The sequence below is a fragment of the Rousettus aegyptiacus genome, unplaced genomic scaffold (genome assembly GCF_014176215.1).
Source record: "Rousettus aegyptiacus isolate mRouAeg1 unplaced genomic scaffold, mRouAeg1.p scaffold_m13_p_5, whole genome shotgun sequence".
NCBI classification, from domain to species: Eukaryota; Metazoa; Chordata; class Mammalia; order Chiroptera; family Pteropodidae; genus Rousettus; species Rousettus aegyptiacus.
Genome location: NW_023416308.1, coordinates 15584660 through 15603780, shown reverse-complemented (window position 1 = coordinate 15603780; position 19121 = coordinate 15584660). Strand labels below are relative to the sequence as shown.

At 39.9% G+C, this 19121-nt stretch overlaps 1 protein-coding gene across 4 annotated transcripts in view; it reads right to left on the bottom strand.

The window, feature by feature from the left end:
• PISD (phosphatidylserine decarboxylase) overlaps positions 1 to 18190 on the bottom strand; it is a 37036-nt gene extending 18846 nt beyond the window's left edge. Inside the window, exons 1-3 of one of the 4 annotated variants that reach the window (XM_036221455.1) lie at positions 18098 to 18185; positions 11801 to 11880; positions 8626 to 8801 (exon numbers count right to left, since the gene is read on the bottom strand). In XM_036221455.1, the coding sequence (XP_036077348.1) occupies positions 8626 to 8801; positions 11801 to 11880; positions 18098 to 18162 (321 nt within the window). In that variant the 5' untranslated portion in view covers positions 18163 to 18185. Of the gene's footprint in view, positions 1 to 8625; positions 8802 to 11800; positions 11881 to 18097 lie in introns of those variants that run through there. The other 3 variants (XM_016129543.2, XM_016129544.2, XM_036221460.1) reach the window with 3 other exon arrangements.
• Positions 18191 to 19121: the final 931 nt, after the last annotated feature.

Sequence of the window (19121 nt, the reverse complement as noted above, 5' to 3'; positions counted from 1 at the left end):
TCCAGAACTGTGAGAAAATAAATTTCTGTTGTTTAAGCCACCCAGTCCATGGTATTTTGTTATGGCAAGCTGAGCTAAGACAGTATATTTTATCAGGAGTATAAAAAAAAAGAGAGAGAGAGAAGAGAAAGAAGTACGCCTAAGACTGAGTTAGTATACATCACCAAAATATTTTGGAATGGTTTCTTGGAGGAGGGGAAGAGAAGGTGCCATTAGTCAGAACAGACAGCAAAGTAACCCAGGAGGAGGTGATGAGAAGGGACAGATTGAGGGGTGGGGGCACATGGACTGACATGAAGACAGAGGACATGAAGACAGAGGACACACACACAGAGGGGTAGGGGTAACAAGGACAGATGGTGTGAGACAGGCAGAGATATGTAACTTTCCAACAGCAAAACTTCCCCAAGGCAGTGGATCCCCACAACTGCATGCGCACGCAACCCTGAGCTGACCGCTGTAAAATCTTCCTGGTGTGGTGGTAATGAGCAGCACCACCATTTTAGGCCTATCAAGCAGGTGCCAGGACCTGGGCATCGACTGCATGCCTGCGTCTGCGCAAACACTGTGACCAGGAAAAGAGAGGATCACCCAAGCTGATGTCAAGCCCTTCCTCGCTCTGCCCTATATAATGACCCAAGAGGGTTCCTTTGGAGAGCCAGCCAAAGAACTTCTCTTATTATCCCCTTGTGCTCAAGCATAAGCCTCAATGAACCTTGTCTGAGCTTATGGTTTGGCCTCGTCAATTTCTTTTACAAAGAAAGCCTAAAAACCTAAGGTCGGTAACAAATAGACAACAGAAGCAAAATGAAAGAGGGTGATCTCCAGGTCCCTCTCCTCTAGCTGCACTCCCCGGGGATTGTGGGGCATCAGTCTTATTGCCCCCAATCCAATGTTTTATGTTAATGTGACCTCTGACCTTTTCTGCTCTCCCATACACTTCTCTCATCCATTGAGCAAACTGAAATCACCAGCAACACATAACGAACTTCAGGATGCCTGAAGCATGTAGAATGTGCCCTTGGCCTATCTGAACTCAAAGCGCAGGAGCAGAAGAGCAGCTGGTGTCTTATAACTGCAACATGGGAGCTGAGGAGCCTTAAATGGGTGGTGACAGCTTCTATGAGCAATCATTTCCAATATATAGTTGTGATGTTACAATTTATCAAAAATACATATTTGATGACCAAAATATATTTGGTCATAGTTCTAGGCTCGCAGCTCTCAAAACCCTTGGAATTTCCTGAGTGATAAGAACAATGGGGGTATCTTTTGTTACAATATTTGGCCTTTCGTCTAGGGTGCTGAAATCTCCAGAGCCATAAAGGTGAAATGTGTATCTTGTGATTCATAGCAAGCTCTTTTCCATCACACTGGGTTTATTGTTAATGAGGTGACTACTGGAAAACACTTAAGGATGGCAGCTGGTTGCCAGGGGAACCAACTAAGAATAGAGAGTTGAAACTTTTCCGGGGGGCATGGAGGGGGGAAGCTAGGTGCTGAAGGTTGAATCAATCACCAACAGCCACTGGTTTAACCAATCATGTTTATGAAGCCTCTATAAAAACACAAAAGGACCCAGTGTTGAGAGCTTCCAGGATGGGGAACCCAACACTTCCATGTGCCACTGAGCAAGGTCCCAAACTCCACGAGGACAGAAGTTTCTTTGTTTGGGACCTGGCCCTATGTATTTCTTCATCTGGCTGTTGATTTGAATCCTTTAATAAGCTTTGTAATAAACCAGTAACCTAGTAAATAAAATGTTTCTCTGGGTCCTGTGATCTGCTCTAGCAAATTAACTGAACCCAAGAAAGGGATCATGAAAACCTGACTTAAAACCATTCAGTCAGAAGCACCTGGACTTGCGATTGGCATCTGCGGTGGTGGTGGTGGTGGTGGTAGGGGTAGAGATGGGAGTTGTGTAGTACTGAGCCCTAACTTTGAGGAATAGAGCAGAGAAATAACATGGAGTCACTGTGGTTAAGCTGCTAAATTATCAACCTCAAGTGGGCTGGGACTTAAGGAAACAATTATTTTTTAAAATAACTCTGGAAACTTAAACTTTTGAACTTTCTAATCCTGTGTCAATATCTAGATGCACATCAGTGAGTTGGATGTTTTAATGCCTGGACATACATCAAACCTTCGGTTAACCATATGAATGAATGTTCCCTTGTATAGACCACCAGACATCTGCTGAATACCACCATGGACCAAACCAGGGGCTAAGAACTGATTCTTCTCAAGAATGTACTTTTTACTATAAAACTCTCAGACTTTACTTTCTCCTTCAGAACACTCTGGGTATTGCCTAGTAGTGTTTATGATTTGCAAATACTGAGACCCTTAAATAAATCTTTATCACTTATTTCTAGCTAAAGCCCCCTCGCTCTTTTTGAGTACATTTGAAAACCTGTAACCCAAAGAGGGGATTATTGTCAAAAGCACCGACGACAATATGGGTTTGCGACTGGCATCTGAAGAGGAAGGCAGTCTTGTGGGACTGAGCCCTCAACATGTGGAATCTAATGCTATCTCTGGGCAGATAGTGTCAGAATTAAGTTGAATTGTAGGCCACCCAACTGGTGTGAATTGTTTGCTGGTATGGGAAACACTCCGCACCCTCACCTCCATGTACTGGAATTGGTTCCAGAACCTTTTAATAATAAAGACCCCTCCAAGTGTCTATGCTGAAATGAGTTCTGCTTGTTTGTAATGGCAGTGAGGTGACTGCACCAACTATGAGCTACATTCTCTAAGACAGAAAACAAGAAAGGAGACAGTTATGCAGAGAAGAACTCCATAAATCTACAGAGGGGTTCCCCTGACTCTCTTATTGAGTACTAAGCCATGCTATCTAGGGTAAAATTCATGAGGCTCACAAAGAATAATTAGAGCGCTGTCAGCCAAACAATTCCCAGAGCTCACAAGGGACCAGGAAACATTTTCATTTCAACAGGCCAGATGGAAAGTCCTCACTGAATATTTGGGGCATTTAGTAGATATCCTAGAAGGGTCACACCCTTAGTACAGCAGTAAGGCTAAACTAGCCCGGAGCAGAGGCTACTCTAAATTTATCCTAACAAGCCTAAAAGGAACAAAGTGATCCACAAATAAGTTAACTTCCTGGCAGAACAAAATCTAACACTATTTGAAAGAAAACAACAAAATCTAGCATTTGACGAAGTAAAACTCACAATGCATAGTACTGAATCAAAACCACTGAACATGTGAACAAGCAAGAAAAGGAAGAGGAGAAAAAAATTAGTCAACAGAAATAGGCCCAGAAATGACAGATGATGCTGAAATTAGGAGAAAAAGACTTGGATATAGTTATGTGAACAAGCACAGTAAGCTCAAGGATTTAAAGGAAAATATGAACATAATGAGAGAAATGGAATATTAAAAAGAACCACCTGAAACTTCTAAAATTAAAAAAGAATATCTATAGTGAAACTGCTACAAATAAGCTACTAGAATATTTAGTAAGATCACTCACATATTGCTAATGAAAATACGTACACAAACATTCATATAGACTTTACACACAATAGTCAAAAGTTGCAAACAACCCAAATGTCCACCGACAGAGAAATTAAAAATAATTTGTGGTATATCCACCCAATAAAATACTACTTGACAATAAAAAGGAATGGACTCCCAATATATGTAATAACATGAATGAATCTCAACATTATGCTCAGTGAAATAAACCGCATATGACAGAATATTCCATTAATATAAAATTTCTTAAAAGACAAATCTATAATGATAGAAAACAGATCAGTAATTGCACGCAACCATGGGTGGACAATGACTATAAAGGAGCACATGTTCTCTATCGTAAGTATGGCAGTTACTACACAGGTATATACATTTATCAAAAAACAATGAACTGTATGCTTTAAAAAGGCATTTTAACCGAATGTAAATAATACCTCAGTAGAGATGACTTAAAAATTTAGATCACGCAACATTATTTATAATAGTTAAGGCATGGAAACAACCTAAGTATCCACGGATGGATGACTGGATAAAGAAGCTATGGTATATATGTATATACACATACACACACAATATTCTTTTATGGAGTATTATTCAGCCATAAAAGATTAGGACATCCTACCATTTGTGACATGGATGGACTTTGAAGGCATTATGTTAAGTGAAATAAGTCAAAGACATATACTATGTGATCTCACTTACATGAGGGATCTTAACAACAACAAAAAAACAAACTCATGAAAGACATCAGAATGCAGGGGTCGGGGAGAGGGAAATGAAGGAAGGTAGTCAAAAGGTACAAAATTCCAGTTATGAGACAAATAAGTTGAGGGATGTATTTGTACAACACAATGACTGAACACTACTGTGTAACATATAGGAAAGTTGTTATGAGAATTCTAAGAGTTCTCATCACGAGAACATTTTTTTTTCTTTTTTTGTTTTATTGTATCTACATGAGATAATGGAGGTTAGCTGAACCTACTGTGGTAATCATTTCACAACATATGTAAATCAAATCACATGTGCTATGCCTTATCCTTATGTAATGATGTATGTTAATTATTTCTCTATAAAACTGAAAAAATTTACGTCAACTTTAAATATGAAAAATATAAGTATGGATAGACTTTCTGGAAAGATCCACAAGAAATATTAAAAATGCATATTTGACTCTAGAGAGAATGTGATTAGTAGATAAGAGTGGAGAGTGGAAGATCAGTGTAAATCCTTTATTATTTAAATTTTTACATGACTATATTTTATTTAAAATTTTAAAGACTATCTCATTAAAAATAAAAATTAAATTAACAATACATATTATTAATTAAATACAGCCAAAAGCCTGGAAGGGCTATGTTTCCAAAATGTCAACTATGGTTTCCTGCAGGTTGTGGGATTATGGGTCGTCGTCATTTTCATCTTCATATTTTGCAACGCTTTCTGATTTTTTTAAATGAACACTGCTCTTTATAATTAGATAAAGGGCAAAGCTATTTCCACATTTGGGAAGGTGAGGCTATATACACAGTCATGCGCTGTATAAACATTTCACTCAACAATGGACCATATATACAATGGTGATGTATCACACAGCCCACATGTGTAAGCACACTCTTATAACATTCGCACAATGAAATCACCTAAGGACACATTTCTCTGAATGTACCCCATTTGTCATTAAGCAGCACATGGCCATATAAAGAAAGACTGAAACCTCTGTTTAATAGGTTACACTGTTGCTATTACAGAATTCCCATAATCCCACAGTAGCAAGCATTTAGGTTTCATTTTGGCCAGTTACAAGTTTTTCTTCCCAGCATAGAAAGAATATAAGTCCTAGAACAGGCAAAGATCTTGGAAACATTTTCTTAAATATGTAAAAACAGAACCCGGAAAGTTTAAACATGGTCAAGGTCACAGAGCTGATGGCACCCAGAGCTCAAGCACCTTTATACCCTATCCAACTCTCCTCTTCCTCACTGCCCCTCTGTAAGAGCTGTGCCCTTTGCCTGCACCCCAGAGTGCAGCTTGCAGTGAGTGAGGTGGCACAGATTCCGGAATTATGGTTTCTTTTATACTGCTAACAACAACAACAAAAAATCTTATTTCAACAAAGAAAAGCTATTGGTGTAAATTCTTCAGGAGCGGCTTGGTTTGCTGGTGGAAGACCACCTAGCATGCATGAGCATCTGCATCACTGAAAACAACTTTTCAAGTCAGTGCAGTCAAATTCACCTCACATTTAAACAGTCAGAGCCCTCAGAGCATGGAGGCACCTCAAATACACAGCATGCCCTGGTGGGCAGGTAGCTTACCTCCATCCCTTGCTGTCACTGTCTAAATTCTGTACTGAGAACACTTTTTACTAGTAACATGGTATCATTCAAAGAGTATGGGATTTGGCGTCAAAAGATCTCTGTTCTGGAACCCACTCTGCTACCAAATGGTCTTTCCATTTGTAAAGTGGCTCTACCATTTGCCCTGCCCACTTCTGTGAGCTGTTGTTAACTAAAAACGTTCAGAAAAACTGAGGTGCTGTTCAACACAGGGTATTACAACTAGGCTCTGACAGAGTTTTGATACAGAGGGATAACCAGATGTTTCTCTGGCACAAGAGAAATTTTCAAATGGAAAAGGGAAACAAAGGCTTCCTGCTGGCACACTGACCCATAGGGGCTAACAGAAGTGCTTCATATATAGGGAAGGTTACATTGCCCCTTCCACCTGTGTTTATCTCTTGGAAAGCCAGAAAATGCTATTTGGTGAAATAAATCATCCAATCACCTCAACTATGGCACTGACCCCAGGGGCTCATTTCAGCAGTAATTATCAGCCTGTCTTCTCGCTCAGCTCCAGAAATGTCAGACTGGAGCTCAGGATATGAACAGATTATATTCCAACAAAATTGCCACCAGAAGTTTCCATGTGCCATTTAAAAACAGAGCCTTGAAGGGAACCTTACAGCTCATCTGCCCACGGTTCCTAAATCTGGCTTGTCATCAGAATCACCTAAGGCACTTTCTGAAAACAGAGATCTTGGGCCTTGTCCAAACTCTCAGGGTAAAACTAAAGAATCCTTAATTTTTAAAGCTCCTCAACAATTCTGATGGTCAATCAGATTGGGGCGCCCTCTTTTTCTGCATGAGGTGACAGTGATCGGGGGGGGGGGGGGGGGGGTCAGGGATAGAGCTAGGATCCAGCCCCTCGTTGCCAGTTCAGAACTCTCTCTCTCACAACCAGTCGCCTATCCTGAAATCTTAAAATGTCCACTCTGTGTCCATTTCCCTTTCATAAAGTGAAATGCTGCAGCGCTACTTTGAAATTCAGGAGCAGTCTTGTTTCCATTTTACTCAACCAAAAGAACAGTATCTAACTTAAGCCCAGTTCTTTACCAATAGGGGCTTCAGACCTCACGCCACACTAGGCCACTCCATACCAGTATCCTGTCAGTATTCAGGTCCTAAAACTTAGGAGCTAATAAACCCCATCCTCTTTACAAACAATCATCTTTCAGGTACTGACTCATATATGACAGTAATCTCAATTATATAAGCTGTGGATGTTAAAAAAAAAAAACTACTGACATTCTTCTTTTATGATTCTGGAAGTAGCAATTTCTTCCAAATGTAGATTCTCTTGGGATACTTTTGAAATGAGTGGGAATTTCCTAAGAGCATGCAAGCTTATCACAGGGTGAGGCAACCTGACAAATGCCTGGGATCAGAGAAAAGCTGCTTTGGGTCTAATACTCGAGTGCAGTCATAAGATCACAGTCTTACGAATTACTTTATTAGCCTAAAGGAGAAGGGTATGTTTATAGGGAACCATCGATGTTATAGGAAATAAACAGCACAGCATACACTCAAAGTGTGACTCAGATGCTATGCAATTACCCTTCACCAAAAGGATTTTGTGATTACTGGAAAACAGAAAATCTCTTTTTTTTCTTTTGGTCTGACAAAGGTTATTGTAAAGTCCAAAGCATACAAACAGGCCAAAAGACGGACACATAGCACACAGACCTCTTAGAGTAATGGTCACATCTGGATCTGTATGGTCAATTCAGTAAGTCACAGTTTTAGGATTGCTTCAAATCAAGTGAAACCTTATGCTGGATTCTGTTGGAGGAAGAGGGTCAAAACTAAAATTCACAATAGGATTTTGGAAGAAAGCCTATATGTAGCACGTAATGCGAATGTCAACAGTTCCTAGATAAACTATGTCAGAGCAAGAAGAGCTCTCAGAGTTGGGTTCCAATCCAATCCACTGTTTTACAGCTGAAGACACAGAGGGCCAGATGGAAAGCGACATGTCCAAGTTCACACAGCTACTGAGGAGCATGGTTGGCACTTGCCTTCAGAACCCAGATGCTTTGGCTACTGGAAGCTGAGCTAGATTAGCAATACAGAGTGGCTCATGAAGAAACTCAAAAGCATCGTTTCAAATACTATAAAGTCTCTACTTTCACCCCTCTTTTGCCCAGGTTACCAGGATCTATTGACATTTCAGATTTTTCATCTGTTAAATTATAACTGAAAAGAAGGCAATTTTAAAACTTATGGCCTTTATACTCAATTTCAATATTTGCTGAATATCTCCTCTGAGTCGGGTATCCCCCTGGGCCACGAGAAACACAGACAAATAAGACGGTTCATTATGTATCACACTTGGTTTGACAGCATCGCAGCTTGTCCCTATCGTGTGACCCTATTGTAAGGGAGCATTCTGAGCAATTAACGATAAAGGAATTTCATTATTTCAGTCTGGTTCCTGGTGAGAACTTGTCCACAACCCAAAGTCCAACCGTTTTAGCACATTCTCAGACTGAGAAGGGCACGAACAGCCAGGATGCCAGCCCCAACATAAAGCATGAACTCTGAGGATTTCGGGAAATTTCTACTCAGAGCCCTTGGGGAAACAAAGGGTAGGTATGAAGACAGATGGGAAACCTGGCATGATGCTGAAGATATAACTTCTATAACTGGCCAAACGTCCACTGGAGACATGAGCTCCAAGAAAACACATTTCACTTTTTTAAACATTTCAACTTTGGGGCATTTAAAAGTGACAGACAGTTGTGCTAGATGAAAAGTCAAGGTGGTTCCACCTTATTCCTACCTCCCAGTAACTAGCGAGCTTGGGCGGAATCTCCAATCCCAGCTTCTCCAGCTCTCGGTCCCTGTACTTCTCATACTGCCGGTAACCTGCATACCCTCCACCTGTAACAAACAGTAAGCGAAGTGGGCGCAGCCGGAGAAAGGTTCGAGCAGGGGCAGTGTGGACTTTTCTGGCATCTGTAAAAACAATGAAAAGAAAAATGGTGAGCCTGGGAAAAGGACAAGAATGAGTCATGCAAACATAGCACCAACAGGAGGGCTAGGAAAAGTCAATGTATCTTTGAAGTCTTCAGTAATGGTGACTGGACTCTAAATGGCTGACAGGCAGGTGCAACCCTGAGTCACTACTAAGACCCTTCTGTCTCCAAATTCTATCAATAAGTAAGGGACAAGCATCTTTCCTATGAAACTATAATGCACCTCAATTGCCACCACAGTCATGGAATTTAAGAAGAAAACACCAAATCACAAAGAGGTCAAGAAACTAACCAAGGTTGCCCCATTGGTCACCAATAGGTTCAGGACTGGGATTCAGGTACCACTTCTCACCCAGGGCTCTCTGATCTTAACAATCCAGGCCAAATTCTGATTGGACACTAGTATTCTCAAATGCAAAATCTCATATGCTCTCACAATTCAACAATAAAAAAGGCAAATAATCTAATTAAAAAATGTACAAAGGATTTGAAGAAACATATTTTCAAAGAAGAAATGTCTCCCCAAAGTTCGCATGTTGAAGCCTTAACCCCTGGTAACTCAGAATATGACCTTGTTTGGATACAGGGTTTCTAGAAAGGTAATCAAGTTAAAATAAGGTCATCATGGTGGGCCCAAATCCAATGACTGGTATCCTTATAAAAAGGTGAAATATGGATATAGGCATGCATACAAGGAGAATGTTTATGGGAAGATGGAGGCAGAGATCAAGGTAATGCTTCTGTAAGCCAAGGAAGCCAAAGATGGCCAGCGAACCATTAGAAACTAGATAAGTAGCATGGAACAAGATTCTCCCTCACCGCCCTTAGAAGGAAGCAACCCTGTGACACCTTGATCTCAGACCTCTGGTCTCCAGAATTGTGAGAGAATAAATTTCTATTGGTTAAGCCACTTGGTTTGTGGTAATTTGTTACAGTAGCCTTAGTAAACCAATATAATATCAGCAGTAATCTGGGAAATGCAAATCAAAACCACAGTGAGATACCACGTCATACCCACTGGGATGATTATAATCAAAAGGATAAGTATTGACAGGATGTGGAGAAATCTGAACACTCATACACTGATGGTGGGATGGCAAAATGAGGCAGCCATTCTAAAAACCAGTTTGTTGGTTCATCAAAATGTTAAACATGAAATTACCATATAACCCTACAATTCTGCTTTAAGGAACATACCTAAAAGAAGTGAAACACATATCTACACAAAAACTTGTACAAGAATGTTCAATAGCAGCACTGTTCATAATAGCCAAAAGATGGAAGCATTCTAAATGTACATCAACTGATGAGTGGATAAACAAAATGTAGTCCATCCATACAGTGGAATATCACTTGACAATAAAAAGGAATGAAGTACTGACACACTATAATATGAACCCTGAAAACTATGTAAAATTATGTAAAAGAAGCCAGCCACAGAAGGCTGCATATTGTATGAAATGTCCAGTATAAGAAACATCGTAGAGACATAAAGTGGAATAGCGGCTGTCAGGGGCTGGGGATAGGGAGAAATGGGGAGTGAGTTTAATGGGTCAAGTATTATTGATGAGGGATGCAAAGAGGGAACGTTCTAAAAATTTGGTAGTGGTGAAAGTTGCACAACTCTGTAAAAACCACTAGAAATCACTGAATTGCACACTTAAAAGGATAAATTTTATGGTATGCAAATTATATCTCGATAAAGTTATTAAAGTAAAATCTCAAGAGCCGAATTCTTAGCAGCCTGTGCAAAGCGAAGAGCATACCCTTTATTCTGCCTTTGACTTCCAATGGAAGGAAACTGTCCTGCTCCCCACGTAACTGTCCATGTTTTGGTTGTTGCTGTTTCTTTTTTTAATGAGAAAGTGTGGGTGTCATTACTCTCTCCCATCTTCTACATACTCTTAATGAACCCTTACTACTCAGTAACAAAGTATTCTACCTCTGACCTAGAAAGACTTGCCAAAAAGTGATAAAAAAATTGTTTTGTCTTTCTAAAATATTTGGTGACAAGAGAACTGCCGAATGTCCCCTGCCCTGAGCCAGCATCCTAATCTGACTAATCCCACTCTACTCAATGTGTCTGGGACACTGGTCCTTTCTTCAATCATAGGTCTCTTTCTCTGTTACTTTACTCTTCCAAAAGGAGATAATAAATAGAGTGCCCTCTACGCCTGACCACTGCTGTTTTTTTTTTTTTTAAATAAAAGCACAGCTTTTCTGCAGATCCAAGATTACAGCTTAATTTCTGAGGCTCCCCACCTTTATCTTTCATGTGATTCCTACATGTTCTGGCATGCAAGTCCTAATTAAATGACACATAGATGTGTTCCTCTTCATTACAAAAAGCTTTATGTCTTTGTTCTCATCAACCATCTCATTTTCTTCTTAAGGTACTCTATTTGGCAGTTAAAAACAGCTTTTGGTATGACAGAATAAAAAGGGTATTTAGATTCTAAAGACAAGACACATTTTCGGAAGGGTTCAAATAGCTGCTTGCAAAATCAAAAAGGTTCATGATTCACAGTGTGGATGTGGGGAACTGATGTACTCATGAGCACTTCCTGCTTATGTGAGGGTAAACTTGGACAAGCCTCTTTGAAGAGCAATTTGGCCTAAAGGCCAAACTGTAAAATACATAAACCTTTTGATCTAACAATTACACCTCCATAAATTGATCTTAAGAATGCACAAAGAAACGTTACTACAGAATTGCCTGTAGTGGGAAAACTGAAAAAAATGCAGAACACCAAATGATACAGTCATACAAACAGAATACTATGCAGCCTGCAAAAACGATGAGATAATAGCTAGTTCTTCAGTAATCACTACATGCCAGGCACATTATAAACACCTGATGAGTACGATTCTACTTAATTCTAACAACAAATCTACAGATTAGGTGCTATGTGTATCCCAATTTACTGAAGAGCAAACTGAAGCACAGAGAGGCCAATATCACCTCTAATTGTTACTTACTTGTAGAAAAGGCTCTAAGAGGAAGCTTCCTTAAGGCTTGTAGGAAATGGCTCGGGGCAGTGATTTCACAGTGAAGGAGGCTATAATCAAGCAAAAATGAACCATTAAATATTTTTCTTAAAATTAAAAAAAAATTAGATCAACTAGCAAAATCTGAATACAGTCTACAGGTTCAACAACAGTACTGTATCAGTCTTAATTTCCTGGGTTTGGACATTGTACTATGGTCATGTAAAAAAATGTCTTGTAGGAAAAAGACTGACATATTTAACGGTAAAGGGGCATCAAGTCTGTAACTTGCTCTCACTTGTTTTGGAAAAAATATATATGCGTATGTATATATATCAAGAAAGGAAGAGAGTAAAGGAAAGGGAGAATAATAAAGCAAATACAGTTGACATTTGAGGAATCCACGTAAAGGGTACTTGGGAATTCTATGTATCATTTTTATAACTTTTCAGTAAGTCTGCAACTATTTCACAATAAAAAATTAGTTTTCTTAACTAAGCGTAAGATCATAATAGGCAGGAAAGTCAGCGCTCCTACACAAAGCCATGTTTCTGCATCACAAAAGAAGAGCTGTATATAGCCTTGTAAACACCTAACCCTAAATCTAATACTGCAGGTGGCTGAAGTTTTAAATTTTAAGTGTGCTGGGGGGAAAAAAAGGCACAATCAAGTCATATTGAACTATTCTAATCTACTTCAAGTCTGGAAGGCTCGATGGCTTAGAACTTTTGAATTATCTTTTGTGGCTACTTTGCCACAAATGCTACTTTGACACAGTGAATAGGTTTCAATCAGTCTAAGGGGGAAAAATCAATTATTTTCATAGCTTTGAAACGCTAAGAAAATATTTGATTTAGTTTCTCTTCTCTGTTTTATCTTCAGCCAGGGAAACTGACATATCCCCAGGAGCAGTAAGTGACAGTGCCCATGAGTAAAGTAGTAATGACTTTTTGGTTAACAGTTGGATCTCCCTTAAAGAACAAATATCCCACTTTCAACTCAGATGGCGCTTCAGTTTCCCCATACACTGACTTGAAATCTAAAGAAACTATGTCCTTGTCAATAAGCCCTTCTGTTTTCCTTGAAGCCCTTTGTGATAGAATGATTTATTATAAATGTCTAAATTGATATTTTTGTGAAAAACTGCATTTATACATACAATAATGTTTATTTTCATGGGTATTTAGTAGTTATGTCTTATATAAGTATCCTGTAAACATTATCAGATGTAAGCACGAAATTTCCTTGACTTAAAAATACCCTCAAATCATGGCTAATGTGATGAATCTGATCCTCCAATAGACAAATAAGATTTGTATACAGAAAAAGCATGAGACCATGATAATCGAATCCCTCAAGCCAGAAAGATGTACAGCTATTAACACAAAGAAGGTCTATGACCATTCTTTCAGCATTCAACAATATTCATCTTGGACTGGATACACCCACCATGAAAGCTAAAAGCCTAAAGCCTGGCTTTCCAAACAATCAGAACAAGTGTAAAAACTGATTAAAAGGTACATTACAGTGTTCTGTACACTGCTGTATTGTGTTCCAGAATTAATTCTGACCTCCCTAAAAATAATAGAATGTTTGTAGATTGCTGAATGAGTTTTTTTGGTTTTTGTTTGTTTGGCTGGGGGAGGTACAAATGGAAGATAATCGGTTAGCCACTGTAACCGATGCAAGGCACTCAGGTCAAGGCACTCAGGCCGTTTGAAAATGGGTCTTCCCCCATCAGCAGCCCTGCCTGAGAAAACACAGAGTTTGCCTCTCCTACAGTGCTGTAGCCCCAGCTCCTGGCAAATGACCCATTACATTACATCAACTTGTCTTATTACTGGATCATTCCTATCCTCATATAAATGTTATACTTCCTCCAAACATACATAAACATTGTCCACTATATATCCTTCTCTTTAGTTTCCACCCACTTTTCTGCTCTCCTTCATATCAATAGCTCTTAAAAAGAGCTATGTTCACTGTCATCACTTCTCACCTCCCACTTTCTCTTAATCCAACTCAACCAGGTTTTTATTCCTATCATGTCACTTTGCCTACACCAACGCACGTTTCTTGGGCCTCAAGTTATTTGACCTCTCAGTAGCATCTGCCACAGTTGACCCTTTATTCCTTTCTTTAATCCAGGTATAATTGACATATAACATCCTATCAGTTTCTGGTGCATGACATAATTTGATATTTGTATATATTGCAAAATGACCACCACAATAAGCCTAGTTAACGTCATTCACTATATAGTTACATGTTTTTTTTCTTCTGAGAACTTTCAAGATTTACTCTTAGCAACTTTCAAATATGCAATTCAGTATTATTAACTGTATTCACCATGATGTACATTATATCCTCATGACTTATTTAATAATTGGAAATTTGTACCTTTTAACCCCCTTCACCCTCTTCTTCGTGAAATAAATTCTTCACTTGGCTTCTGGGACCCTGATTTTCCTCCTACCCCTCTGGTCTCTCCCTAACTTCAAACTAGTGCCAACCAAGGTTCAGACCTCTGTCTACGCTCTCTCCCTAGAGATGCTCATTCGGTCCCATCTTTCAACAGCCACATACTGGTGATTACCTCACTGCTCCTTCAGACTTCCAGATCCGTATTTCCAACTGGCTACCCAAAATCCTCACTCTGAGTCATCTCAAACTAAGTCTGCCCAAAACAGAATTTCTGACCGTCCCTCACTCCTCTTCAAACTATTCCTCCCCCAGAGCTGTCCATCTGTGGCAGAACCTAGCCAAATGTCTACCAAATCCTCTTCTTATTCTTCCTGGGAACACAAGAGACTACATTTCCCAGCTTCCTCTGCAGTAGGGTGTGGCCACAGAACTGAGTTCTAACCAATGTGAGGACCATGCAGGCTTCCCAGGCATCCACCTCCATGTGTTCCCCTTTCAGCCTGCTTGAGGCAGACAAACACACAGACCTTGAGAAGCCATGTGCTAAAGATGACAGGAGACTGGGTCTTGGAATCACTGTTGTCCCGCCTATCAGGAGCTCTCACTGGGACTTTACAAACTTTTACTGTTAAGTCACTAGGATGCTAGGGTTCACCTGTTATATATAGTAGCAGCATTACTAAAATTGGTACACTACCTCAGAAAAAGGCACCATCATTTACTTAGCTACACCAGTCAAAACCCTACGGCTCATTCTTAAGTCCTTTCTTACTATCTACATTCAATCCACTAGCAAAGCATTAAGACTGTACCTTCAAAAATATATCCTTATCTCCCTATTTCTCATATCCCCCATTACCTAAGAAATATTGTGGGTTCAGTTCCAGACCACTGTAATAAAGCAAGTATACCAATAATGTTGTAATTTTTTTGCTGGTGAAAGGTCTTGCCTTCCATTTGTAAAAAACACAACATATGTGAAGCACAATAAACCAAAGTACAATAAAACGAGGTATGCTTGTACTCTAACCCTAGCCCAAGCCATGACCTCTTACCCATGACTAAGTAGCCTGTTCTCTCTGCTTCCACTCTTGGCCCTCTATATTCCGTTCACCACAAAAAAGCCAGAGTGATCTTTTCAAAAGAAAAAATAACACCAGACCCTATATAATTGGTAGTTGCTGAGTTCTCAGATCTCCTGCTGCTTTCCCTCTCCTCCTCACTCACTCCTCTTGCCAAACCTTGTACACACCACACCTGTGCCCCCTTCCACACCTTCACATTTGCTGCTTACTCTACTGAGCACACTCCTCTATGTGGATTAATCCCTTATCATTCAGGTCTCTGCTCAAATGTTTCCTCCTCAGTTTGGTTTTTCTTGACCGCCATATGCCCAAGAGTTGCTCCTCCCAAGCACTCTCTAACCCCTGAAATAACATCCTTTATTTTTCTTCACAGCACTTACTATCTGAAACAGATTCTAAATATATATATATATATATATATATATTTTTTTTTTTTTTTGCTTATTTACTGTCTGTACATCTCAGTGAACGAACAGGTTTGTCTGTCTTCTCACTGGAGTACAATCTCAACAAAGAGATTAAGTCCCAGAGAGATAGATGAATGGATAAGATCAATCAGATATCTCTTCCACATGGTGAATTCAGGTGAATATCCTTAAAGCAGGCAATTAAAGCCTCTAAGCACTCAAGTCTGATCAAGAAGCTCAAATCTCAGTTCTGCCATTTATTACCTCTTTGACCATAGGAAATTTCTTAACTAATTTTAAACCTCAGTTTCTCCACATGTTAAGACAGGACCTATATATCATTGGGAGTGAGACAATCATATAAAACCCTAAGCCCAGGACCTGGTACCTAGTTCTATATTACTATTATTAAAATAGAGTTAATATTCATCTGGCACACACTAGGATAGCCATATCAATTGTCTATAACCAGTGTCCATGCTGACTGGTCTGTGCCCATATTGTCATGCTTATAAACATTCCTAATATCAGTAGTGTGTTTCCTCTCTCTCCTACTAAACTGCAAAGTTCTTTAAACATGAGGCCTATTTCAAATATATCTTTTAAGTCTTCTCATTCCCCTCAATTCCTCCTTGGTCCCTGGCACTGTGGTTTGCAGTGGTAGGAATGTCATAATATTTCAGAATGAAAGTCTTGCAAAAACAACCACTCCCTAGGTTCTATGTCCATACTTGCCTGAACCTAAGTATCATCTGGGACATTTGTAGCCTTCACCTACACCTACTGAATCTGAGTTTGGCAACGAGGTAAAGATATATCTGGGAATCTCTATTTCTAATAAATAACCACCTCATTTTTTTAGCAAATTTAATTTTGGGAAACATGGCTCTAAATCATCACCCAAGATGTTGCTTTCTCTTTGTTCTACCACCTATCACAAATCACCCTGTCACTGAAAAACTTTTCTGCAAATATGAGGCTTTCATCTATGTCTCACAGATGCTGCTTTGCTTAAAACTCAAAAATGTTATCTTTTTGTTTTCTGCATGTATCAATAGTTTCTTGTCTTGCTATTAATTAAGAAAATCAAGAGTTGTTATTATACACAAACCCTCATACCTCCCAACCACTGCACCTAAATTGTCTTTTCTACCTACGTTGGCACTAAAGTGTGACTTTCCTCCTTTTTTTAATGACGCTGAGTGAGTACATCCTCCTAGTTTTTAAAAAACATTTTAGGAGTGTCCTTTTTTAGTCATTCCAACTCATGACACAGTTTAGAAGAATTCATGGCTGACTACAGCAGCACACCTGGTAATGATGAAGCCACAGAGCTCCACCTGTCCAAATCCTAATAGTTAAACCACCGCATTGCAGAGCCCCCTCCTGAGAGAGCTACACTACCTCTGAATAATAATGGGAGAGTTAAGCTTTCATGACAAAACCAGTGACAGTTTTTGTTCCCTCTCAGTCCAAATCCAGTGTACTTCTACTTCCCAAAATTACAATGATAAGTCACAAAGCGAGCTTAGGTCACGCTGATAAAATGAACCCTGCTGGAAACACAAAAGTACCCTGCGTCTCTTAAACTGTCGCTCTTTGAAATGACACCCAGCAGCTGACTCTGAGTCACAGCTACCAACATTTTAATCCATTTTTCGAGAGTCCAAATGCTACTAAGGTATTTGAGATAATAATAAAACGCCCACACGGTGAGCAGCCTGAGGGAAAAGTTCTTGCATGAGAGATAGGGTACCCGGGTCGGGGTCCTGGCTCTGCTACTTTCTGGTGAAGTTGAACAAGTCTCTCTCTTAGGGCCTCAATTTTGCCAACTCCAAAAAGAGGTGGGTTCAGATGACCCCTCAGGTCTCTCTCAGCTCTAAGAACCTAAGGTTAGGAGTCACTACAGTAACCAAGACCCCAACTCCATAATAGACTACCAAATCTAAACCCCTCGCTTCAAAGAACAACAATCCAAAGCGAAAGCTGCCGGACTCTCAGTCCAGTGCTCTTCCCACATGACATCGCCCTGTCGAATCCGTTGGAGAGGATTCGAATCCCCGAGAGAGGCGTCCGTCCACTCCTGTCTTGACTCTAGTGGAGGGGACGCAGCTTATTCCATTATTTTTCTTGTCCCTTGTGCCCTTCCACCTAGCTGGAAAAGGCAAATGGAGAGTGCTTAAGCCAGACCCTAACTAAACCCGGACCGCCCTACGCGGCGGCAGTCGTACCTGCTCCCGAGCTCGAGGTGAAGGTGAGCAGCTGTCTTCACCCGAGCTCTCCTCAGAGTGAGCCCGCGACAGAGAAACGACTCCTTTCTACACTTTGGCCCAGGCCACCCCCTCCCCGAGCAGCCTCCCCACGCACCATACCTGTTCCGCCCCGGCGTGACCCCGCGCAGCAGTCTTAGGTACAGCTGTCCCACGGGAGACACCATCTTGTGTCCTCCTCGGTGAGCCGCGCCCCCCTTTCACACGAGGGGCGCACGCATGTGACGTCACGAGCCTCAAGCCACGGAGCCAATGAGGGACGCGGAGGATTGTGGGCGGAGCCGACTGAGCTCCTCCTTCCGGTTGCTCTTCGCCCCACGAGCTTCCGAAATCTGCAGTCAGATTAGGTAGGTTGCGGGGGGAGATGGTCGCTCCCTCTGCGGTAAACCTGGGTTTGGGTGCAGTGTTGCCAGTTGAGAGAGAGATGTTCATATTTCCAACTATAATATATACTTGTTTATTTTTATTTTAGTTCTTATAATTTTAACTGAATATATTTTAATATTTATGCAAATTGCAGTTCGGTATATCTTCCTTCTGGATTTGCCCTTTTTACCATTATGAACGTCCCTGTCTCTAATAATTCTATTTATCTTAAAGTCTAGCTATATCTGATATCAGTACACCTATGCCATCTTTTTTTGTTGTTGCTTAGTGTTTATATGTTTTTTTTTCCATTATTATGTCTTCAAATTCTATGTGTCCATGTACTTATAGCATGTCTTTTGTAAACAGCATATTATTGGGTCTTGTTTTTAAATTTATCTGACAATATTTATCTTTTAACTGGAGCTTTTAGTCCATCATTAAGTTACCAATAGATTTTCATTTAATTCTACTATCTTATATTTATTTTTATTTGACCAAATTGTTCTACATTCCCTTTTCTCTCTATTTTCACCTACTTTTGGATAGATCAGGTTTCTTATTCCATTCTTTCTCATCTATTAACTGATTAGTTATAACTTTTGTACTAGTCTTTTAATGGTTACCCTATAGATTAAAACATGTATGTTGCCTTTTTTACTTAGGTAAAATTTACATACGGAAATGCAAAATTCTCAGATATAATTCAATGAGATTTGATAAATGTATACAGGCATGCAACCACTATTCACATTTAGAA